This window comes from Artemia sp. Qi Xiang Cuo, chromosome 10 (assembly GCF_049724085.1).
Source record: "Artemia sp. Qi Xiang Cuo chromosome 10, ASM4972408v1, whole genome shotgun sequence".
NCBI classification, from domain to species: domain Eukaryota; kingdom Metazoa; phylum Arthropoda; class Branchiopoda; order Anostraca; family Artemiidae; genus Artemia; species Artemia sp. Qi Xiang Cuo.
The window spans coordinates 35,306,420-35,330,414 of NC_142803.1; the positions used below are offsets into that span (position 1 = coordinate 35,306,420).

At 37.9% G+C, this 23,995-nt stretch overlaps 1 protein-coding gene across 1 annotated transcript in view; it reads right to left on the minus strand.

The window, feature by feature from the left end:
• Positions 1-23,995, minus strand: part of LOC148947703 (uncharacterized) — a 196,440-nt gene that overhangs the window by 59,933 nt on the left and 112,512 nt on the right. The window contains exons 7-9 of the mRNA XM_089095381.1: positions 19,440-19,593; positions 11,237-11,595; positions 8,801-8,902 (exon numbers count right to left, since the gene is read on the minus strand). Of these exons, the coding sequence (XP_088951507.1) occupies positions 8,801-8,902; positions 11,237-11,595; positions 19,440-19,593 (615 nt within the window). The remainder of the gene's footprint in view (positions 1-8,800; positions 8,903-11,236; positions 11,596-19,439; positions 19,594-23,995) is intronic.

The following is a 23,995-nucleotide window of genomic DNA, read 5'->3' on the forward strand; positions in this document are numbered from 1 at the left end:
AATTTTCCCCGTGGATCTATCTATTCAAGAACAACAAAAAAACAATATTTCATGGCAGCATTTATTTCGGCACTGCATGAAAACAAATATTTGCAGTCAACATGAACTGCACAACGATAAAAATAATAACACTTGTTCAACAAGAACAGTTGACAAAATTTCATGGTCAACATGAAAACTCTATTTGTTCAACATGAACAACGATAACACTTTATGTACAATATAAAACACTTTTTGTCCATCAGCAGCACTTATTGTCTTTAAAAAAACACTTTTCTGTCCATCTTTTAAAGCACTTATTTTCAACTTAAACATATTTCTTTAAAAAAAAAAAACAAACACTTTTCTATACAACACTTTTTGTACAACAGAAAATACACACACACTTGGAAATTGCGAGTAGCACAGTTAAACTTGATTACGGTGAATTTAAAAGTGGTGCCCCCCCCCGCCCAGGGCCGCGGGGGCGACGGCCGGCCGGCCGCGGGCGGGACCCCCCCCCTGGGCGGCCGCAGGAAGGGACCCCCCCCACCCTCCGGGAGCGGCGGTGGAAAAAGAATAGTTGTCGTCACTGCTATGGGTTAGTGGTGGTGGTGGTTAAGTTAGTGAGATTGGGATTAGTTAATTTATGAACAGGTTGGGGTGGTGGTTAGTTGGTTAGGTTAATTTATCCAGACCAGGTTGATTGCGATAGTCTATGCATTCAACTTGGTCTGGAATACGGTAGTGACCGTGGAGTAGGAAAGTCGCACCATTCTCGAACACATAGACTTTGTCGGATATACACGACATTGCATTCTTTTCCACTCTCACAGTATAATTTCTATACTGTAGAGAGCGAATTGCAAGCACTTGGGCTCTCGGCACTAGGCTACTTTCTGCACAGTCTCTGTACACGCTCATGTTAAAATTACTCTTTACAAAATGTATAGGTACCCCTTTACACGCCGTCTTTTCATCCCCACTATGAGTTTCCATGCAATAAACTTTGGGGCCCGAGAACACCCCCTGGATATCAAATCACTCCCCGTCTCTGATTTTAACATTAATAATTGGTTGGGGGCTTGACGTTTCACCAACTCGGGGTAGAGAGATGGATTCCAGTTGGTGAAATCCATCCGCGAGCTGATGTGCACCCCATTTTGCAAATCACCCAATAAATCCAATTCAGTCCCATTTACCTTTAACAGCAGAGAATCTGTATCCCCATAGTAAACTTGAACCTCCCCCTCCCGTGTCCAGTGCACCTTTCACACATGGTAAAAGAACGACAACATGAGCTTTTTTGAAATTTCCAGTACTGAACTGCCGCCTGCAATATTCTTGTTCAGTACTACATTTCGCTTTCGCCTGTGTAGAAGAACCATGACGGTCTCTATGCTTGTGAACAATGTAAAATTGGGATCGGCTATAATTCGTGCCCCCTCTCGTGGGTCAGTCACAACATCGCATTGAGATCTGGTACGAAAACTTTCACACATATTGCCAAATACTGAATTTAGAATAAGCTTGTACATTTCCTTCTCCACCTGTGAGTTTGCCTTAGAGCGTTTATTGACAAAGGTGTCGATAAACGTTTTCAAATAGGGTCGCTGATTGAACTGCAGGACCCTGTGTATTTTGGTGATCTTGAAACCATTGCTCACCATCCAGTGCAAAAGCACATGGTGAACAACGATATTCTCCTTAGGGTCCAAATCAGCAATCAGTTTCTGTTTGGAGGGAGTCCAGTGCATCCCCATATCCTCAACCAATGAACGATTGTAGGGGCTCAGAGAGCCCCTGCTCACGGGCCGATTGATACAGGGAAAGACAAAATCTTTGACTGAGTCGTGGAGCGCCAGCGGAATGTGACCATCAACTTCAAAGAACCATCCTTGTAGCCCATTGTCCTCGACGGTGGTAATGTCGGGGAACTCACAAGGATTCTCAAGCCATTGATAGTTCCCACATGGCAAAGAGTACTGGGACATTACCGAGGGGTACATCGAGTTCATGTCCAAGAACACTGCATTTGACTTTGCACCGGTGCTTTGACCGCTGGGATCAGTTGATAAACACGGTCCCCATGAAAAACATAACCTCCCCTCAATTAAAGCTATACAAAAATGTACTGATATACATCGGTCATTAGACCTATTTACTACCTGCTAATTTTTTAAATTAAATACATAACTAAATGGGGTGTGGAAAAATAATAGCCTATATCTAACCTGAACTCTGAATAGATTTGGTCTGTGTTCTTACAGACTATATCCAACAGAGTTAGAACGTCACTGGCCAAGTACAGTCAACAATAATCCCACCCATTTTTACAATCCCCCTTGGACCACACCTTCTTGGCAAACTCATACTCCTCGGCTGTACATTCACTATTGGTCAGTGAATTGTAAAAAGCTTCAATTGGAGGTAGTTTCTCCTCACTTAAGCGTGCGCCAGGAAAGTAATAGTCGTATGCATATATACCTTTGCAGGTCAACTGGTCATACATTTCACCGTCTGGAAAGTGCTGTTTAAGCAAGGGAAAGCTATCAAAATTGTCGCTTTTTTGCACTTGAATCAATTAATTCAATGCCTTGGGGAAAAAACTAAAGGAATCTAAAAACCTGATTTTATTCCAGCACATATGCCCATTATCCACTGCCTGCCATTTCAGCTCGAGAATCAACAACTTCTCAGCCGATTTGTGAATTATGTTATAGATAAATGAACTATTTACCCATGGACAATCTACTCCCCCTCCCTCCCGCTGCATACGTGCCCGTGCCGGTCAAATAAATTTTAAATCATAATTGGAATTATGAATAAAAACAGGGATAAAAAACTGTTGGCTAACATTTAAATTACACGATTGATGCGCTACCCCCCTAAAATTACTACCCCCCGAGGATATTTCCTGCCACAAATGATTATGATCTCTGACTTTCCCCGCCCCCCGCTTTTGCCGTGAGTCCCCTTTTCCACCTCTACAAACTCTCCCTTACAAACCCAACATATTGTTTGATTTTTAATCGCGAGACGATCCTCTGCAGACAACACCATTGGATAATGGGTATTTCTCAAACGAGAAATAGCACCATTAGCCGTGCCAATCAGTTTAGTCAGTGCCTTGACCATGCATTCATCTCCCTCATCCAATGTTTCTACTATTTCTAACAACTGCATGGTGTTAGAATTGTCTCTTTGCGCGTGGGCGTAGGACACTGCAATATCCTGATGTTCTTTGACTCGGTTTGTAAATAGAGGGTCATTCATCTCCACCAGCTTAGCTTCACAGTCTAAAGATATTTTGTCACACTGGAGAAGGGTATTTTGAAAATTTTTGAAACGTAGAATAGCCCTATCCCCTGAAACCGTTTCCACTGTCTGGTAGCCGTGGCGGCTACAATGCTTCATATGATCCCGTAGTTTTATATCACTACGGAATTGTGAGAAGCATGTTGGACAGTAGAAACGTTCCCCCCTATGCTTACCACCCCCAGAACTCTACTAATGTCAGTGATAGGGTTAAAATGCCCGATTGTGTTCGGTTGACTAGGTGGCGTGTATAACAACCAAACCCAGTGTTTAACCAAATCAACTGACGGACCCCTTACGGGGAAGACCACCCCCTTCTTTTTTAAACGAACCCCATCTTCAAATTCTGTTTCGTATTGTACCAAAGTAACGCCAATATTTAAATGGGCATTAGCCCTTTCAAAAATGTCAATGGATCGAAGCGTTACTGGGTATTTTCCTTCTAGGCAAGAAAAATCTACAATGGGGAAATGGGACCCTTCCTTCCCATGTGCAGCCCAATTGTTTAAATTTGTCTTGGTAGCTTCCCGAGCTAGAGGCTCGAATACTGATATGAGGAAAGCATATCTGAAACACTTTTGACCTGTTTCAAAACAAATCCGCTGGACACCTTGACAACCTTCTAGATCTGGATTATATTTTAAAACTGTACCCGTGCCCCAATGCCCCCCTCTTAAAATAAAATCTTTCTTAAATTTACAAATATTAACACTTAAATTTTCAACAAAAAGAACTAGAGAGCCACTCCCATTTTCATTAAAGTTCTCGAGATGCGTTATAATTTGATCGACCCAATCCATGAAATCACCTCCAAAATTTTATAAATTTGAATAACCCAAACTCCTCTATGACTGTATAAAATGATAGTAATCCTCTATTATTCAAACAATCAAATAAAACACTTTTAGAGAAATGGAAACATTAAGTGATTCCCTCCCCCAAAGCTGAATTTGATTCTCCAGAAGTGAACTACTTTTGTCTACATATGAATGCACAATTTCTACAGGGTCAAAAACAAATTTTCCCCCCATAAGTGTATTAAAGGGATCCCCAAACGTTGCAGTGAAAACAACTATATTATTTAAAATTCTGTTGGACAGCTGAAAATCGGGGAGAGTTGTTCCCCCCGCCCCCTCTGGGATATTACCCCCACCCCCAAGGTGTTCAACAATATCAGGGGAATGCTCCACTTCAGTTGTTCGAAGTGGAGTCGTTGTAGTATCGGTGGCTTGAGGGTTACCTGTTAATTCCTGGGTAAAAACGTCTAAACTTTTCAAGGGGTTTTGGCTTAAGTCCCCCAGTTCAACTATGCTACGACCTACCTAAAAAAGAAACTAATCTACACACTCTTCAATCTTAACAGGTACGTCAATGATATCAGCCAATGTTGAATTGTTGGGGGATACAGTGTGGGCATCTCCTCCTCCTCATTACGAAAATTGAGGGTCTTGCAAATCTAGAACCAAAGCAACCTCTACATGAAAAAATAGCTTATTTTCAAAGTGTTCAAATCACCCCTACTGTTTAGAATTTGGATTATTATTGACGTATTTTTAAAAACGTACTTAGTAGTAGTAGTAGTAGTAGTAGCAGTATGCACATAGTAGCATTTGGTTAATTCACTTTTCCCCTCAACTATCTATATTCTGAAAGTTCCAATTTCCAACTTAATATATGATATTTACAATATAAAACGCCGCTTTACATAGAATTGAAAATTTGATTTTTTTAAAACAACTCCACCCCTTCCCAATTTCCACTATTAAACCCCCCCCCCCCCCCGAGCCAGCCATCGCGGCGCGTCTCCGTGGTGCGTACTACAAGGCGTCTTGAGTCCACCGACCCGTCCTGGACTCTGCACCATCCCCACCTTAATATAAGATATTTACAATCTAAAACATGAAAGTAGGTTTTGATTTTGCTCAAACAATTCCTCCAAATAAAATGTCATATTAATACTCTTTATTTGCTTTGGAAAAAAAAATATGATTTGAAAAGGATAACCTTCTCGTGTCATGATACACAACTCATTCAGATATAAAGTTTTTTTTTTTATAATATTTGTAGAGGCAAGGTGAACCATTCGTTTATATTACAATAGAAATTACCTAACCTTACTATGACCAGAATATAGTGCCTTTTTTGGCTTCACTAATCTAATTTAGCAGGGTGAATGCATGCACTTGACATGATTCAAAAGGGATAACATTATATTTCATTTGGGGAGAAAAAATCTTTCATTATTCCCGCTGAGATATACTTTTACGCAGTGTTCAAAAATGTTGCATGTAGAAATGGCCTATAAAAGTTGGATGAAATTGATAGATATTTCTATATGAAAGGTAGGAAAAAAATGCTTACATTTGCATATCCCGGCTGCACTTGGGTGCCCGAAGGACCAGGTAGTGCATGCTGGAGGGCCACTTCCTGACTTTGCATAAGTGGGGCAGCTCTTGAAGGCCCGGGTAGCGTGCGTTGGAGGGTGGACGGGGCGGCAGCGCTATGTTCTTGCGCGACTGGGCCCGCTATTTCACGATCTTGCATAGCTTCGGCATTGTAGTTACCCGCCCACTCTCTCTTTAACTTTCTGCCAGGCTGCATTGGGGCTGGCACTGATGGGTCTGCCTCATCCTCTCTGGCTTTCTTGGAAGGAGGGGGCACACATTCTTCATAATTGGCCTTAAAAAGAAGAGAAAAATTAGTATCAAAATAATTTGCCCCTTTTTTACAGAAAGAAAGTTAGTATCATCATCCATGTAATTTTGTCTAGAAAAACATTTATCACTAAGAAAGCACAACTTAAAAAAATTTCGTGAAATATACTAATTGCATCCTTTTTTGAATCTGAGAAAGAAGAATTACGGCTCACTGAGCCTTTCAAAATTCAGTCTATAAAAGTCAACCTAATTTCTTATTTTTGGGCGTTTCTGTTCTTTTCTGGTTTTAATCTGCATTGAGCATGCCTTGTTTGATGCATTTAAAGTATTAACGGTACTTTTTATCTTTCCATATCCTTTTTCGATAGTTGGCATTTATCACACCCCCAGAAAAAACAGCCCACGGAAAAGAACCCTCCCGGAAAATATCCCTGCGAACATACCTGGGCCAATATCCCCTCCCCCCCCCCACCGAAAGATATCGCATCCTTTTGAATCTGAGAATTACGGCTCACCTGAGCCGTTCAAAAGCCGGCCGAGTTTGTTTGAAGAAAATCCCCCCTAAGACTCAACGTTGAAAATGTGAATATTTAATCAAACATTGAAGCAGTGATCTGATCTATGGTTCTTTTTCAGTTATCCAAATAAATAAAAACATGTTTTTAGTCGCGTCCTTTTGAATCTGTGAAATCTATGGAAACTAAACTGCTAACGAGCAGGATCAATGCTTTAAAATAGGGTCAGAGCTAATGATAGCCTTCGCGCTGGAGCTGTATGTCAAACCCCGAGCTTGTTAATAACAACAGTGACGGAAGTCATTAGACACTTTAAATCACAATATAGAAAGTATATCTTTTATCTAAAGAAAATTATTTCTTTTTGCTAGAATTTGATTGTAAGACAATGGGGGTAGGTTTTGAGGGTAAAAGAATATATTTTATGTTTTCCTAGTGAGTATAAAGATTGTAAAGTGATGTTTGTATTGTATGTGGGGGGGGGGGGGTTTACCAGAAAATATTAAAGGGAAACCACGGAAAACAAATTTATTTTTAAAATAAAAAATGAAAATTTAAACACATTGCTAATTGTGGCTACCAAGGCTTCAAGTTCATCAATAATTTCATGTGTTCTATCCATTGTGTTCTGGAACTTTCTGATAATTTAATCACATTGCATGCCCGTTATATACGAAATCTCAAGGGTGAATTGTTATGTAACGGGGGAAAACCATTCGTAACCAGCCCTCTGATTGGCTGAGAAGGACGCATGTACTTCCGGTTTCCTATTCCAGGACACCTTGACATTCATCCCTAGCATGCACTTGTCCAAAACAACAATAATAAATAAATCCCTCAGGCCTAAAGATTAAAGAAACCTTAATGTTTCTTAATTCCCCCCTTCGTGAATCAATAATTTCCCCTAGCGATTATGTAAATCAATTTCTCAGGTTAAGATAACCAAACAACAATGAAGCCATGTTTGTTTCTTAATTCCCACCTCGTGAATCAATAATTACCCCTAGCGATTATGTAAATCAAGTTTACAGGCTAGGTTCACCTAAAGATCAAAGCAACCATAATGTTTCTTAATTCCCCCCTTCGTGAATCAATAATTTCCCCTAGCGATTATGTAAATCAAGTTCTCAGGTTAGACTAGCCAAACAATCTCATAGCATTCACGTCGAGCATGTCCATTCTCACTGACAACGAACAGACATAAATCTTCCATAAAACAGACATGAAAAACATCAAATAAATCGAGCAACACACATAACCATCCATGAAAAATAGACATAAATGTCACAAAGTTCCTGTTATTCACATTCTCACAGAGAAAACCATAAAACATCCATAAATTGATGTTGACATCCGAGAAAAACATCAAATAAATTGAACACCACACGTAACCGTCCATGAAAACATACATAAATGTGAGAAAATTCCTGGTTTTTCAAGTGAGAAAATTCCTGTTTTTTCATTCTCACTGAGAAAACCATAAACCACGTGGTTCGTACGGGACTCTATGCCCATATTTGGTGCCCCGTCCGTATTCTATGCCCATATAAGGAGCCCTGTTCGGAGTAGCGCTCCCCACTCTACTTATATTTGCACATTAGAAGGGGTAGGGGGAGGGGTTAAGAATTTGGACAGCAGTCCTAACCTAACCCTTACCCCCTAATGTGCTAATATATAGTCCAAATTATACAAGTCCAATGCATTGTATGATCCGTCACTTGTCTTTGTGGCTATGAAACCGGTTTTGTGAGATCTAACCTAAGCGTAATTCTTGAGAATGTTTCGTTTAATTAACAAACACCGAAAAAACTACTATCATTCATAAATCTTGGTAGTCATGCAAAATAAAGGACGAGATTACAATGCTCCGTCGTATATTCAAGTCCCTTTGTTTTAAATCTAAATTATCCGTTCGTCAATGTGTTTTTCACCACTGTTTAGTTTTAAAGTTCGCCACACAGCCAGAGTCGACCCACCTCTAAATGGGTACCTGGAGAAACCTGGAGAAGGTAAACAGGAAGGGTGTGCGAAAGCACAGGATGACTCGCCCACAACCTCCCGTTGCACTTCCTGGCTGAAAGGCTATGAACTGAACATCAGTACTGCCAGTAGGGACTGTAAAGTCCAATGCTGTATTCTTTACCTTTAATTTTTTTTGCAGCTTGCACCGTCACCAATGACAAATTCACCCCGTTCAATATTTAAACACAACCGAAGTCTTCTGTTTATGGGCATGCAGACATCTTTGCGAAATATTGTATATAAGCGTGGATTTTCCGAGTAAAGAATAAATGAGCAATTTTGTTTGAAATAAAAGGTCTGGAAACTCACTGATTCAGGTAGCCTCTTATTATCCAAGACGGGCTCGTTGAACGAATGATATAATTCAAAGCTCTGATCTAAATAAACACATTCTGTGACGGAATCGTTGCCCTAAAATAGAAAAGAGTTTGTTAAATATAGTGCAGAAATATTCTTAAAAAAGTTTTTACATATATGGACGCTTTTTCTACCTTAAAGACTAGATTTAATTTAAAAATGTACAATAAAAACAACTACAGTTAGAAAAGACATTCAAATTGAACTATATTTTTAATACCTGATTAATTTTTTTTGTCTTTATGTCACTTCATACCAATCAACAATTTTACGGTGTAGATGATAAAAAAATATCAATTGGAACTATCGTTACTGCTTTTTTTTGTATATATTTCACTGTGCAAGAAATATTACGAGCACCATGTAAGCTGTTTGTCCTTGAGTTTACTTACCGCATGATTTACAGCTGTGTTGAGCGTTTACTGGAAGAAATGGAAGAAATAGATGCCATGCATAAAGTAACTCCCTCAGATATATGTTTCCAGTACCAGTTTAAAACACCTAATTATGGCAATTCCTGCGATAAAGGTACGATATTTATTAATGATAGCAAGGCCGTATAAAGGGACGAAGGAGGTTTACGGTGCTTTACCCCCCCCCCCAAAAAAAAAAATTGTCCGACAATAAAAATACATATAAACAAATTTTCTATGCGTTTTAGAAGTTTTTTTTTGCGTGACCCCTCTCCCCGAACAAAAATCCTGCATGCCATTTGATTGATAGATAATATTTTTTTTCAGTGGCATTATTTATCAATACAAAGTTTTAGGGAGTTGTTTCAAAATCAGTTTATACAGCACTATTTTAAAGGAATTAGTGCCTAAAAATATTATGCTACTACGGGGAGGCAAACCACAATAGATAATTTAGCTAGGAAGAGGTTTTCAGCCCCAAAAAATCGACCAAAACAAACGAAACCCAGAAAAATTATCCATTCATCAGAATCCAGTGCAAATTTTATGCCGTTTACTGGGCTAAAATTTCCTCGAGGGGTGCAACTCCTAAAGGGCATCCTGCAGCGCTGTTAGCAGTCGCAGTTTTGGTTAGGAAAACCCTTAAAATGTCCACCCTGATATCAATATGGGGTGACACAAGCAGGATTTCTCTGTCGGGTATAGGAGAAAGGAACTTATGACGGAACAGGGATTCCATACAATCTCACAACACCGGAACAGCTCCAACCTTATATACCCAGCCTATCCTCGTCAGGGCACTCATTAGGGAAAACGGCATGTGTGTGAGTAGCACTGTATTTTCAGGAGAAATTGCCTACGGATTGTTTGGGGTTCCCGACTTACTGACCGTTTCTGAAATAGTAAGTTGGACGAAAAATGTGTTTTACTCCTGCCTTCTAGGGCTATAATGAGAGAAAGGATTGGATGGCTAGGGCGCCTTCTGTGGATGAAGTCCTTGTCGGCAAACCATCTATGCCAAACGAAAAGCGGGTCGTCTCCGAATGGGTTGGGAGGATGTAGCAAGGAAAGATTTAAGAGAAGTGGAAACTTTTTGTGAGGGTGTAAAGAAGAAGGCTTTGAATAGATTGGAATGGAGGAGGAGCGTGCGTAGCTGTGTTGGCATCAGGCGTTTTACTGCTGCAGTGAGTTGTTAGTAGTAGTATTTTTTAAGGAATTACATAGAAGAAATCTAATATGAGAGGCATCGGAATTACAGAGGGTTTAAATCTCAGATTGGTAGCTGAGTAAACAATAGAATAAAGATATAAGAAGTAAAGTACTGACAGGAAGAACCTAACACTTAAAAAGAAAATATAGTTGTTGTCTAATGAAAGTCTATTTGTCCTTCCAGTGCCGCTTCTAATACTCATTATAATTTACTATCTCCCAGCTTAACAAGAAAAAATAAGAAAAAATTTGAGGTAAGAAAGCCAAGAGAGCGACACGTTTCACAACTAGTTGCGTCACTAAGAGGGGCATATTGGCATCCAGATGTTCGCCCGACTATCTATGAACAGAACATTTTACAAAAAATAAGAAGCCAAATACACAGAAAAATCATCCTTTAGTTTTTAGAGAATCAAAGCCGCAGACGTTCAAGATTTTTAAGCATTAAAATTTACGAATTTAGTCACTTAATTCATTTATGGCTGAACAACTAAGATTGTAGACGAGGACCGGATTATAGTTTTTTTTATCACAACTTAGGGAAGAACATATTTGGAAGTTCTTTTAAAAATATAAATTGGAAATTAATTAGCCTTTTGATTTTAGGAAACGATCCACCTGCTTATTCTCGCAGCAACGTTACGTGTAGCTTGAATTTTTTTTAAGAGTTTTTTTTAAGTATGGTGCCCTTAAAAAGGGCTCTAAAATTGAATCATAAGTAACTCAAAAGAGTCATTCATAGCTATATAATACTGTTTCTGTTTACCATTCCTGCGTCAAATGAGAGACCGATTGCGACATATGAGTTGTCAGGCTGATTTAATACACCCAAGACTTCAAATTCATAACCATCAGAGCCATCTTTCCTATGTGTCATCAAAACGTCACAGCTTTTGTCTGTCTCACACATCTCTGGTATCCCGAAACAACCTTTTTGAGTTCCACAATCATTATAAACTTCAAGAAGTTGGGGTTGTGTGACAGTTGGTGAGTTCGTCGATTCATTGGGCAGAGTTGAAGCGATGGTAGATTCAGTTGCAGAGTCGGTTGAAGTACCAATGTCACCCAACACTACAGGTTCATCTGTATGGTCAGCAAAATAGCCATAATGTGACAGCACATTGTCTGAAAGGGGAACAAAAAGAAGATTTAGGAAAGCGAGTCGCACGAAAATTGCTACTACTGCTAGAAGCTCATCGCAGAGTTATGTCCCAACCTTTACTTAGAGCTTAGACCCTCCTACACCTCTAGAGGCATCAAGAGCGTCCAAGAGCAGTTTGCAGTCGTCTCTGAAACATGCAGTAGCAACAATTTCTTCACACTCCGATTACAAACAGACAAGGATCTATCCTAGTTCATTAATCTACGTACGACAAAGTGTATTTTTAGGACTCTCTCTGTGGTTGTTGCCTTCGGATAATCAAAAGATTGTCTTAAGGAAGGTTATGCCACTAGACCCCAACAAACTGGGGAACACCCTACTTATATTTTACCCTTGTTTAATTCAGCTTTGGCCATTTGCCAAGTAATTTTCGAAGATTTAAGAAATTCCAAAGATTCCCCAATAAGATGCTTTAAATATCTTCGTCCGGGTTTCCCCTCGCCTACTTGCAGGTGGCTTAATAAACTATCCTAGGAGCTCAGTCACACCTATAACGAGGAAATGCCCAAGGCACCCATGGTTTTTTGTCATGATACATACACTGGTAATACTGAATTTATGTCGCATAAATTACATAAAAAATTTAAAAATAGTTACATTAATTCTTATATATCCTTATTTCGGCTTACAATACGAGTCCGAATTTTTTTTTTTAATCTTGATTTTTTTTTTCAGTACAAGGAACCATGGATTTCTACTATCCAACTATTTATAGAGATGGAATTTAAGTCCTTTTTGGCCAAATTTAAAATATTCAGATTAAAATAAAGATTTAAACTGTTTTCTAGACCTCCACCCCACGAAAAATGTTGTCGAAGCCCATCTGTTCCATCGAAAAAGCTAATTAGGGCCATAGCTTCACCTTATTCAAAAATCTCCTTTTCCAAAGAAAGAAATAACAATCTGAGTATAGATATAGAGTATACGTTAATACAGAGGAATATGAAAAATGCTTGCCGGGTTTCGATAGCCCCATAAGCAGAAATTCGTTTAGGGTAAGAATTAATTTTTCAAGGGAGGGAGGGAGAAGGTATAAAAACAAAACGAAACAGGTGAATTACATGAGATAATTCATGGATATCTAGAGGAGCATCCTAGAAGATAGATGGATGAAAACTTCTTGGAAATTGTAGCGTAAATTATGACAACGAAAAGGAAGATGAAATAACGCGGAAAAGCTATGATATCCACAATACAGGGGCGCCAGCTCAGATTAGCCACAGCCCAGGTTCATCAGGTGCATTTAACTAGGGAGCCATCTATGGAAAAAATCCCATAATTTAGCGTTTAAGTTGCCATCTAGTAGCGAAAGTTTGGATGTAGGTTCGTCATTTGCATTTAACTAGGGAGCCATCAATGGAAAAATTCCCATAATTTAGCGTTTAAGTTGCCATCTAGTAGCGAAAGTTTGGATGTATCCAACTTTGAGTTGAACCCCGTTTTCCAGGTTTTGTATGGTAAGGTGATTTTTAGGGCTTGGAAAGTAAATTTTTGTGTTAAAGAAAATTGAAAAAGTTGGTCTCTAGCGTAAAGGTAAGAAAAAAACTTTTTATGTCGATAGAAACTTCTGAGACTTAATAAACTATTAATGATAGATATTTACCACCATCTACGATAACAACTGGAAAGTACTGATTTTTCTCCGAAGAGGGAAAAAGCCCACGTTCGCCATAAAAAAACCAGCCCTGATTCGCCACTCTAGGACTGAAGAATCTGGGCCTGGTGAACCTAGAAAGCTAAATTTTTGCAACATACTTCATTGATAATTGCTTCATATTTTGTCCGATGCACTCGATAAAGAAACGACAATCCCATATACTTTAGCCTGGAAAATTCTGTATGGTTGGATCAAACCTTGCTTGGCCCAGAAAAATAGCTTTGTGAGGAAACTAAAAATAAACTTAAATTAAAAATAAAACCGCTGGTCAGAGCTGCTGTAATCAAAGCTATTGTACAGAACAAGAAAACGGCTGCAAAAAAACATGGAATACCACGGACAACTCTGAGGGGATACGACACCAAGACTGATAAGCGTCATGTGGATATTGAGCTTCTAGCTCTCTCATTTTTCTCAACACTTTATTCTACAAGGCAGATCTTTACAGAAGAACAAGAAAATGCTCTTCCTAAATACTTGCAAGTCGTGTGCCATACGCATTATGGTTCAACACCGCTTGAAGTTCGTCAGCTTGCCTGCAGTTATTCTCTTGCAAAAGGACTTATCATCTCAAATTCATGGGCAAGCAAATGAGCGACAATCAAAATGCTGCAGGTGAAGATAGGTACCGCGGTTTTATGGCAAGACACCCACATATTACTATAAGAGCGCCTGAAGCAACCAGTCTCGGTCATGCAACTGCTTTCAATCGTGTGACAGTTGGGAGATTTTTTGAACATCTTTGTGATGCATACTAGCACCACAAATTTACATTGCAAAATATTTGAAATGTAGACGAAACTGGACTATCAACAGTCCACGCGCCAGGGAAAATTGTTGCAGCAAAAGGACAAAAACAGGTAGGCAAGGTAACGTCAACAGAAAGAGGGCAGAATATTGATATTTCTATTTATGGAGAATCTTACTATGTGTGCAGTTATGAACCATTTTATCAATCATGGAAGACCGAGTAAGGCTAATCTTGTGCTTCTAATACTTGACAATCACATTAGTCGTTACAGTAATGAATTGCTTGACTTAGCAAAAGCTTAAGCTGCAACCACATGATAGTTCAGTTATGTTTTCTTCAAAGGTTTTCTACAACAAGGAATCTGTGACTTTTATAACAGAGCATAAATACGAAAATATCTCAATGTATAAGATCTCTGAGCTGTCTGGAAAAGCGTATCCCAAAGCAGTGACCCCAGAAAACATAATCAGCGGTTTTCGCTGCACCGGTGTTTTCCCTTTCAATCCCAAGATTTTCAAAGATCATGAGTTCCTCAGTTCATATGTCTCTGATTGACCATCAACTTCGAACCACGGTGCCATGGAACCTCCATCACCCATTGCTTCTTCTGCTGATGATGATGCGGCTAATCAGCCCACCAACCATGAGAATGATACCCAATCTTTCTCAATATTCCCTTTAGACGTACAACCTGTAAAAAACTTCTCTGAACTAGTAGATGAGTCTCCATTTCTGAAAGGTTCTCCCAGAAAACAAATCAGACATGCAGTGAAAAAAAGACTACCAAAATTTTGACTGATACCCTAGTGAAGGAAAGAATCTGCCACGAAGAGGAACTGAAAGCTGCGGAAAAGAGAAAAAAGAACAGAAAACCCAGGAGAAGAAGAGTTTAAAGAAAGCTAGATTGCAAGAAGCAAGCAAGCTATTGTTTATCGAGAGTGAAAGCGAGTCTGATAATGTTGAGAGGGAGCTTGACGATGAGAGTGAGGACAGTCTTAAGCTAGGAGAGACAAGGAAGACAAGGAGACAAGGAGACAAGAGATAAGGAGAAGACAAGGAAGATGTGGGAAAGAAGCCAATAAAAGTCGGTGACTTTGTTTTAGTTGGACTTGCAGGTAAAAAGAGTGCAAAGTGCTTCCTTGCTGCAAAAGTTTTGAAGGAATATACAGCTGAACTTGATGTTCTATTCTTGAAGTGCGTAGAACCGAGCAAGTTTGTGCTTACCGAAGAAGAATCGTGCGTCTTAAAGTCCGAAGATTAGGTAATCCCTCAGTCTCGGGTGGGTCTTCAAGACTTGAAGAAAGGCTGAAGTTTGGTGTTGACCTTTCAGGATACAAGATGCGTTAGTCGGTAGTAGTGTTCCATCTAATGATATGGCCGTTAACAGTAAACTTAGCTAGGATTTGATTTAGGGAATATGGGTCTTTGAATAGACTACTGTCCTAAGCCTGTTTATTTTTGTGTCTGAATTCTGAAAGACAATTAAAAATCTGATAAACAACAAATTCTAGAACTAATTCTAGAGGAGTAAAAGTTTTTCTTGACTTTAGTTAAAGCGGTGGTGAATTTGGTCCAGTCTGTGGCAAACGTAAACAGGGGTGGCCCTGGTTTTCCACTTTCGGACTACATCAGAGTAACCCATTGTTCTGCTAATCCAAAAACATTGCTCGTCAGGAAGTTTATTTGGAGATACCCCAAACATGAATTCTAGATTCTAGAGGAGTAAAAGCTTTTCTTGACTTGAGTTAAAGCGGTGGCGAACGTGGGCCAATCTGCTTTCAGAATTATTTATGAAATTGAATCAGAATTGAATTTATGAAAAGAATTATTATAATAGAACATGGCAACTTTCAGAATTATTTACATTCGGAAACTGTGTTTACAAAAAATAAATAACCAGAAAAGTTGCGAGCGGGGGCTGGTCTCCCCTATAATTGATATATTGACTTTTACAGCCGTCTTTAGCAATAATTGACGAAAATAAATATGAAACTAACTTACGTTAAACGAGGAAAAGTAAAACCAATAATAAAACAATTACAATAAGAAAATTCAACATTCAAACAATAACAGCAATAAAACAACTTAAAGCAGGTTCGGCTAGGACTAATAAACTAGGTAATTCACCCAGACAAAATCCTAGACTTCGTAGTTATTTTTTTACATGAATTTTAATTAAAACAGGGCATTCAAAAAAGGTTTCATTTAACATCTCTCTTATAGATTCATTAACAAAACTGCATTATTGCCACATGATGAGTCCATGGGGTATATTGATCATGACATTTCCAAGGAAGATAAAAAATTCAATTATTCACGAAAAATTATTTTATGCGAAATACGTAGACATTTTAGAATCCAGACAGACATTAATAAATTCATTGTGTGTGGCAAAGACTATAGGTTACTTATAAGAGTGGAAACAGGCTCTAGCGTCAGCAAAAAAACATCAACACCATCTAGCTTTTGGCGTCCGTTGGCAATTTTTCAAACTTTGCAATCGTTTTTCTGTCAAAAACTGAGATAAGACACTTATTCCTACACTAATGTTACCAACTACACAAATTAAATTACATATTCTTATTTTTACTCTGAAAGAATGCAAAGAAACGCCAAACGATAGATGGCATTGATGGTTTTTTGCCGATACTAGTGCCAGTTACAACTCTTATAAGTTACACATACTTTTTGGCGAGTAGTTAATGAAATTTAAGGAAATTAGTTTTATTGTTATTGGAATTTTTTGCAGCAATACTGCTAAGAATTTTGAAATTCTAAAATTACAGATATAACCAAATATCATGGTCGCTTTTCTTACAATGCACCCTCTCCCTGACGGTTCTTGATATAATCGTATATAAAATGTAAAATCTAAAAAAATATCTCGTATATAAAATCTAAACAGAACACACTAAAACAACGCAATTCTTGCATTAAAGTATGCAATAAGTTTCTATTAAGTATATTATCATGTTTTCTTCCAGTGTAATACACTTTTAAAACTATTTCAAATAACATTTATATTCACCATTCTATTTTTCTTAGTCATGCAAATCTAAATTTCATCAAGCCTGAACTGTAAAACCCATTTGAACAGAGTACCTATGACCAAGGCCTTATCCAGTGGAGGGGTCAGGGGGTTTACCCCCCTCCCAAAATGTTTGTCCAACTCGTAAAAACGAAACAAAATGAATATAAACAAAGTTGTGATGCGTTTTTTAAAGTTTTTTCTAGTCCCCCCCCCCAAAAAAAATCCTGGATATGATCCTGCCTATGGCCAATCATGAGATCAATTAAAGGAGAATTACATTATTAGACTATAGCTGGAACCATCAGAGGAAGGGGGTGCGTGGCGTCTTTCGAAAAGTGACCATGATATTTGGAAATAGCGTAAAATATGGTACTACTTATATTTGTTTAGCATGTTTCTTTCAGACAAGGCTAACCACTAAATTTTAACAAAGGAACCCAAATATAAATATTGACTATTTCCTATCCGAAACACATGCCACATTAATCGAGATAGCAGATTAATTTGAAGGTTGACTACAGATGGTTTGCTTGTTTCCATATGGTTTTTAATATAGCAAACACCGAGTGGACTTTCTTATTAGCGGGTTTGATCCATCATACTTGAAGGGTTTCAGACTCTTACTGAAATTATGAAATATTAGTTTTATAATTAGAAATGTTTTTCTGTTAAATCCGTACAATATCGGAAAATTTTATTCATATTTTAGAAAACCGAAAGACATTAAAACCATGGATAGTATCATAGAGTCCTTTTTATGCTTCCCAGCCTTTCACACCATAAATCGCGGGGAAGTGACATTTGGCAATTTATGGCAACATTATAGACGAATATGTAAAACGCACGTTGATATGATCGACAGCTTTGAATTGCAGCATTAAACATCTCTCTGTGATGTCGCATAGGCCTTTCAGTTCTGATTGTCAGCAGACAATTTACGAGACTTATTGATGGGGCTGGGAGGGAAATGTATAAGAAGAGGTGTTGTAAACCACAGTTTCAGGGTTTTTTGACCATAAAGATTATGTTGCTACGCTTTTCTACTTCCCAGGCTTTCCACTCCGGAAATCGCACCCAAGTCTCATTTGTGGGTGACATATGGCATTTTACTATAATGTACCATGTTAAATCTATAAAAAGTAGGTAGATACAAATGTTGGTTTTTAAATGATCCCTTAAACGACTCTCTGGGATATTCCAGTGCCCCACTAGCGGCAGAAAAAAACAAGAAAAACAAAGACGCAGCAGTGTTTTCCACGCAAATATTAATTACCATGTTGCTCCAGGTGAGAAAGGGGGGGGGGGTGTAGTTCTGCTGTTGGAGGTTTTCAATCCTGCCAATTCCAATGATAGACTTTTCATTACAATCCGATGCCATTTTCGAGGGATTTCAGGCTCTTGTTAAAAATTCCCATAAATTTGTTTTCTCATTCCTAAGTCATCAACAAATAGCATTTTTATTCACTAAACATTTTTTTTTTTACGCATTTATAAACTCTTGGTTACTATGGGCCATGGTTTGCGCTTTACTAGTTTACGGTTGCTGCAACCCTAGCAGCGATGATGTGATCTTTGCAACTTTCTTGGATTTATTCCTGCATTCAAGAACACAATGCTTGGTTATATTTAATTGTTTGGATTCTATGTCTAACTTATAATTTACCCTAAATAATTTTTCGGTGACTCGTGTCGACCGACAGAGAGTATAAACTCTTTAGTGGTGGATCAGCCAACAGTGACCGCAAATAAACTGGTTAGCAGTGGCTAAAATCCAATTTCAGACTAAGCAGGATATTCATAACCTTTTTTATTCATATGTTCTAATTGACATTGTCTTGATTTGCTAAGTTTTAATAGCAGATGCAGAGTAATAAGTTAATAAATGGGAATAAAATAAATAAAGATAGCACTGTGCTACATTAAAAGTGGTATAGTCGCAAACAAGCGCGAAAGCATTCCAATACGAACATTTGGAATCAATGTAAAATGTTAATTTATAAAAGAATCACCAAAATCGGAAGGTTTTAGGATGCTTACAATAAAAAATCCTGAATTGTTTCTGGAAATATTACTGGTTTACTGAAAAGCATTTGAATAAGCTGGAATAGGAAAAAATAAAACACTAGTAAGACCATTAGAGGCATCAAGTTTCTTTAAACCTGTTTCCTATAGCAAAGCAATAAGCCTATGTGGAATCCTAAATCTGTAAATTATAGCCCTTGAGCACACTCACTAGAAATATCCAATAGATAAGGGAAAACAGCCATCATAACAGTCCCTCTGTTGAAAAGGGCTGTATTACAATATTAAGCTATTAATGAGGGGTGGGGCTCAAATTACCCCAAAAAACTAGACCGATGAAACTTACCAGCACTGGCAGTCGAAGATGCTAGCAGTATATACCAAGGCTTCGTAAGATCAAATTCTGCACCATTATTCATATGTAGGGCATCACGTCTAAATTTGCAGTACATATTGCCATCTAGAAGCTTAGAATCCAATAGCTGAAGACCAACTTGCTCCTAATATTTAAAAATGAAAAACAAACTGTACAGCCAGTTACAGGTCTCTCAACTCACAATGACTCCGAGCACGACTAAGAAACTCGAACATTGAAACTCAAAGAAACTGAGAAGCGCAAGTTGTTAAGAATCTAGACACGTTTTCAATTTATTCATAAGGTGGGTAAGTTAAATAAACAATTAAATAATTCCATAAAATACATTCGATGATTGAAGTAAATTAAACTACTGTAATTTAGAAATTTGTCAATTGTTATACAATTTCAGCTCTATTTAATTTATGTTAAATCTTGATTAAGCGATAATACAATTACACTGGACCTCACCCGGTGCGTTAGCTGACCCAATCGGAACCTTAGTAGTCAATGACCTCGGAACTTGTCTCACAGAGAGAGTCTATCTTAGACCACAGCATTCCTGACAAGGAATTCATAATTTTTTTTTATTAAAAGCTAACAGTGAAAACCGATACGCACAACAGAACGAGGGATTAATTTAATGTCTCACTCCAAGCCATTCCATCGTTTTTCTGATTTCGAGTTACCCTGAGTCAGCTTGGCATTCGGGTTAACCTGATGTTGACAAATAATTAGGTGATTCTCTGCAGTTCTGCACATGAAAAGTTTTGAAAATGGATAAAATCAAGCACCGGTAAAACGTACTAATAAGAAAAAAAACTTCAAGCTCGAAGAAGCTTACACGAAAAGATATTTGGAGCAACTGCACTATGAAGTAACAAATTGCATGAGATTGCCGGAAAAAAATTATATAGGTTGAACAAAAATGCCTCAAAAAGAGACATTTAGCATTTTTGTATATTTTACCAGTCGCTACAGCAGTATGGATAGCCATATATGTGGCATCCAACTCTAGAAAATTCTTTCCCAGTGAATCTGCTAGAATTTTTAGATAGATGAGGGACAAAGCCAGAATTTCAGAAAAAAGGTTTAAAAGAACTTCGAAGAAATATGATTTCGTAACCGAAGAATTACGATTACGCAATTGTAATCGTAGGATAATTCTTTCCCATTTCACCTCTAATTCTGTGGAAAACTGAAATAGATAAGAAAAAGGAAGGTTCGAAAACTTGTATTTGATAATCCTGAAATTAAAATTTTGTGAATAATAGATGAATGCTGTAGATACAATTTGGCTTTGACTGTAATCTGGGAAACGTTAAGACTAGATTGAGACTAAAACAGATTCAACTCACAATTTGTGCAAAAGCTTGCTATTTTATTACATAATTTCAATCTCAAATCGGTTCAATTACTTAATATACTAATTTTAATAGAAAATAGAGTGAAAGAAAAAATGCTCGAGTAAACATTGTGAACACAGTTCTAGCAGATATGAAGAAGAAACGTTTAATTTTACTGTGGATTGGTAAACAATGAAACTTGCCTGCTGACACTATACTAAAAAACGTATCGTCAGTGATATAAACGAATGAGTTGAGATGCCTCAGGAGGTCGTGACGGGAGTCCATATATGGGCATAGAACCACGTGGCTTATGGTTTTCTCACTGAGAATGGAAAAACAGTATTTTTCTCCACTTGAAAAACAGGAATTTTGTCACTTTTATGGATGTTTTCTTGGACGGTTATGTGTGTCGGACAATTTATTTGATGTTTTTCATGGATGTCAACAGTAATTTATGTCTGTTTTATGGTTTTTGTCAGTGAGAATTGGAAAAACAGGAACTTTCTCACTTTTATGGATGTTTTTGTCAGTGAGAATGAAAAAACAGGAACTTTCTCACATTTATGTCTGTTTTATGGTTTTTGTCAGTGAGAATGAAAAAACAGGAACTTTCTCACTTTGATGGATTATTGAGTCTAATGTGGGACAGGTCAATGAAACTTCCTTCATGTTGTTGTTGTTGCTCGAGGCAAATGTTATGAGTTTCCAGGAAACAGTTAGATCACGTGTTTCCTTCTCAGCCAATCAGAGGGCTTGCTTACATAACAATTCGACCTTGAGATTTCGTATATAACGGGCATGCACTGTGATTAAATTATCAGAAAGTATTTTGACATAGTTCAAACAATAATGAATAAATTTGATGAATTAGAAGCCATGTCAACTTCAATTTGCAATGCAAGTACATTTTTTATTTTCAAATAAAATTCTTTTCCCTGGTCACCCTTCCGTCTCTTCAGGTAAATCCCCCCACCATACAATACAAACATCACTATACAATCTTTATACTCGATGGAAAACGTAAAATATATTCTTTTTACCCTCGAAACCTAACCCCGCCCCATTGTTTTACAAGCAAAATTCTCGCAAATAGAAATAATTATCTTTTCGTTAAATTCCTGTTTTTTATATTCAAATAAAATTAATTTTCTTGGTCACCCTCCAGTATCTTCAGGTAAATCCCCCCCCATACAATACAAACATCACTAGACAATCTTTATACTCGATGGAAAACGTAAAATATATTCTTTTTACCCTCGGAACCTAACCCCCCCCCCTCACTGATTTACAACCAAATTATCGCAAATAGACATATTTATCTTTTAGTTAAATTTTAGCCTTTCTCTACTGTGATTTAAAGTGTCTACTGACTTCTGTCAATTTTTAATGAAAATTCCGCTCTGTTTTGACACAATGCTCCAGCGTGAGGTTAAAATTAGCTGTCACCCTTTTCCCTCTGTGTTTAAGAACGCAGCGGCCAAAGTCAAAGGAACTGATCTTCCGTTAAAATTAAAACACTATGATGCAATAATTAAGCGCAGACGTGATGCTATATTTTGGAGAAGTGAAACAGATTATTTTCAAATTAAGGTCTAACAATATATTTAGGACATTATGTAAAAGGGGGGAGAGGGGGTATGTAAAAGGGGGGAGCGGGGGCCATGCCTCGCTTCTAACAGCTCCGTTGTAAGTAAATTATGTAAAAGGGGGAGGGAGGGGGCAATGCCTCAATTCTACCGCCATCATTGTAAAATGAAAACAAACTGTGCAGGGCTAGAAAGAAAAGTCTTTGGGAGTTGCATGAAGCTTATATTATGTGTAAATTGAATGGCATTTTAACCTATGTTTGCAAAATTTAGGCCTATAGGCCGCTGGGTTAACGATCATTTATCTAATTTAAAGCCTATAGACTGGAACATTTAATATTTTTCTAAATGGTAAAAATAGAAACAATGATTTCTACCCTATGGCTATAGACTACTGATTGTCATGATTTATTTTTTTTACAAGTTGTCTAATAAAAACGTTTGATTTCTAGGCCTAATATATTTCTCACGAAATTTTTACTTTTTGCTTTACTGAAATGAGATAAATGCTTTTCTAAACAAAATTATGTGGATGGTGATACTAATTTTCTTCTGTAAAAAAAAGGGGGAAATTATTTTGATACTAATTTTTTCTCTTCTTTTTAAGGTAAATTATGAAGAATGTATTTCGGCCCCTCCAGCTGTAAAGAGAGCTAGGGGTAATGCAAATAGTGAAGAATGCGCCCCACCTCCTAGTAAGAAAGCAAGAGAGGGCGAGGCAGTCCCTGTAAGAGCAACAGTTGTTCAATATGGCCGTTGGCCGAAACCCCCAGCTCTATGCTGCCTGACCCAATGCAGCCATCTGTGCAAGCTCATGACATCACTGGCTCGACTGCACAAGTCAACGGTCCTACTGTACAAGCCGCAGCCCACTCTGCGCAAGAAATTAATGACTTCGGCCCGTCCGCCCTCCAACATGCACTACCTGGTCCTTCGGGCACCCAAGTGCAGCCAGGATATGCAAATGTAATCATTTTTTCCTCAAACTATCTTATAAAAATACATATCTATTTCTTCCAATGTTTTTTTCTTTTCACTATTTTTCAATCCCAATATAAACTTGTCACAGAGACATTAACCCCCCCCCCTCCCTCAGAGATATCTAAATGTATTTTTTTTGCAAAGAAACTTCTCTTTTTTTCTAATCTTTACTATTTTCTCTGTTGCTATCTCTTCACTATCATATATAGTTTTAGATACCTTCCAAACTCAGTGAATACCATTTTTCACAGAGTTTTAAAAGAGCAATTATTCCATTTTAACCATCTGTCACATACCAGCGCTCGAATTTGCACTGAACCTTACATCGTGCCAAGATTTTAATGAGGGAAAAGAGATTTAGCGGTTCCCGTCATTTTCCTCGTCTAAAGATCCTGGAAATCAGAATACTCGCGCGACGGCTCACAATAATTAAGCTCATGAGTTCACTGAATCTGTGTGGAATTAGAGAAAAATATTTCAACTTTTGACGGGCATTATGTAAAGGAGGCTGGGGAAGAGCTGTGGGATGCACCGCAAGTATTTGCTGCGGGCCCGAAACGTGCCGCAAAAAAAAGTAAAAAAAGAAAAAAAAAGAAAAAGCATGGATGATTTGAACACTTTTAAAATAAAC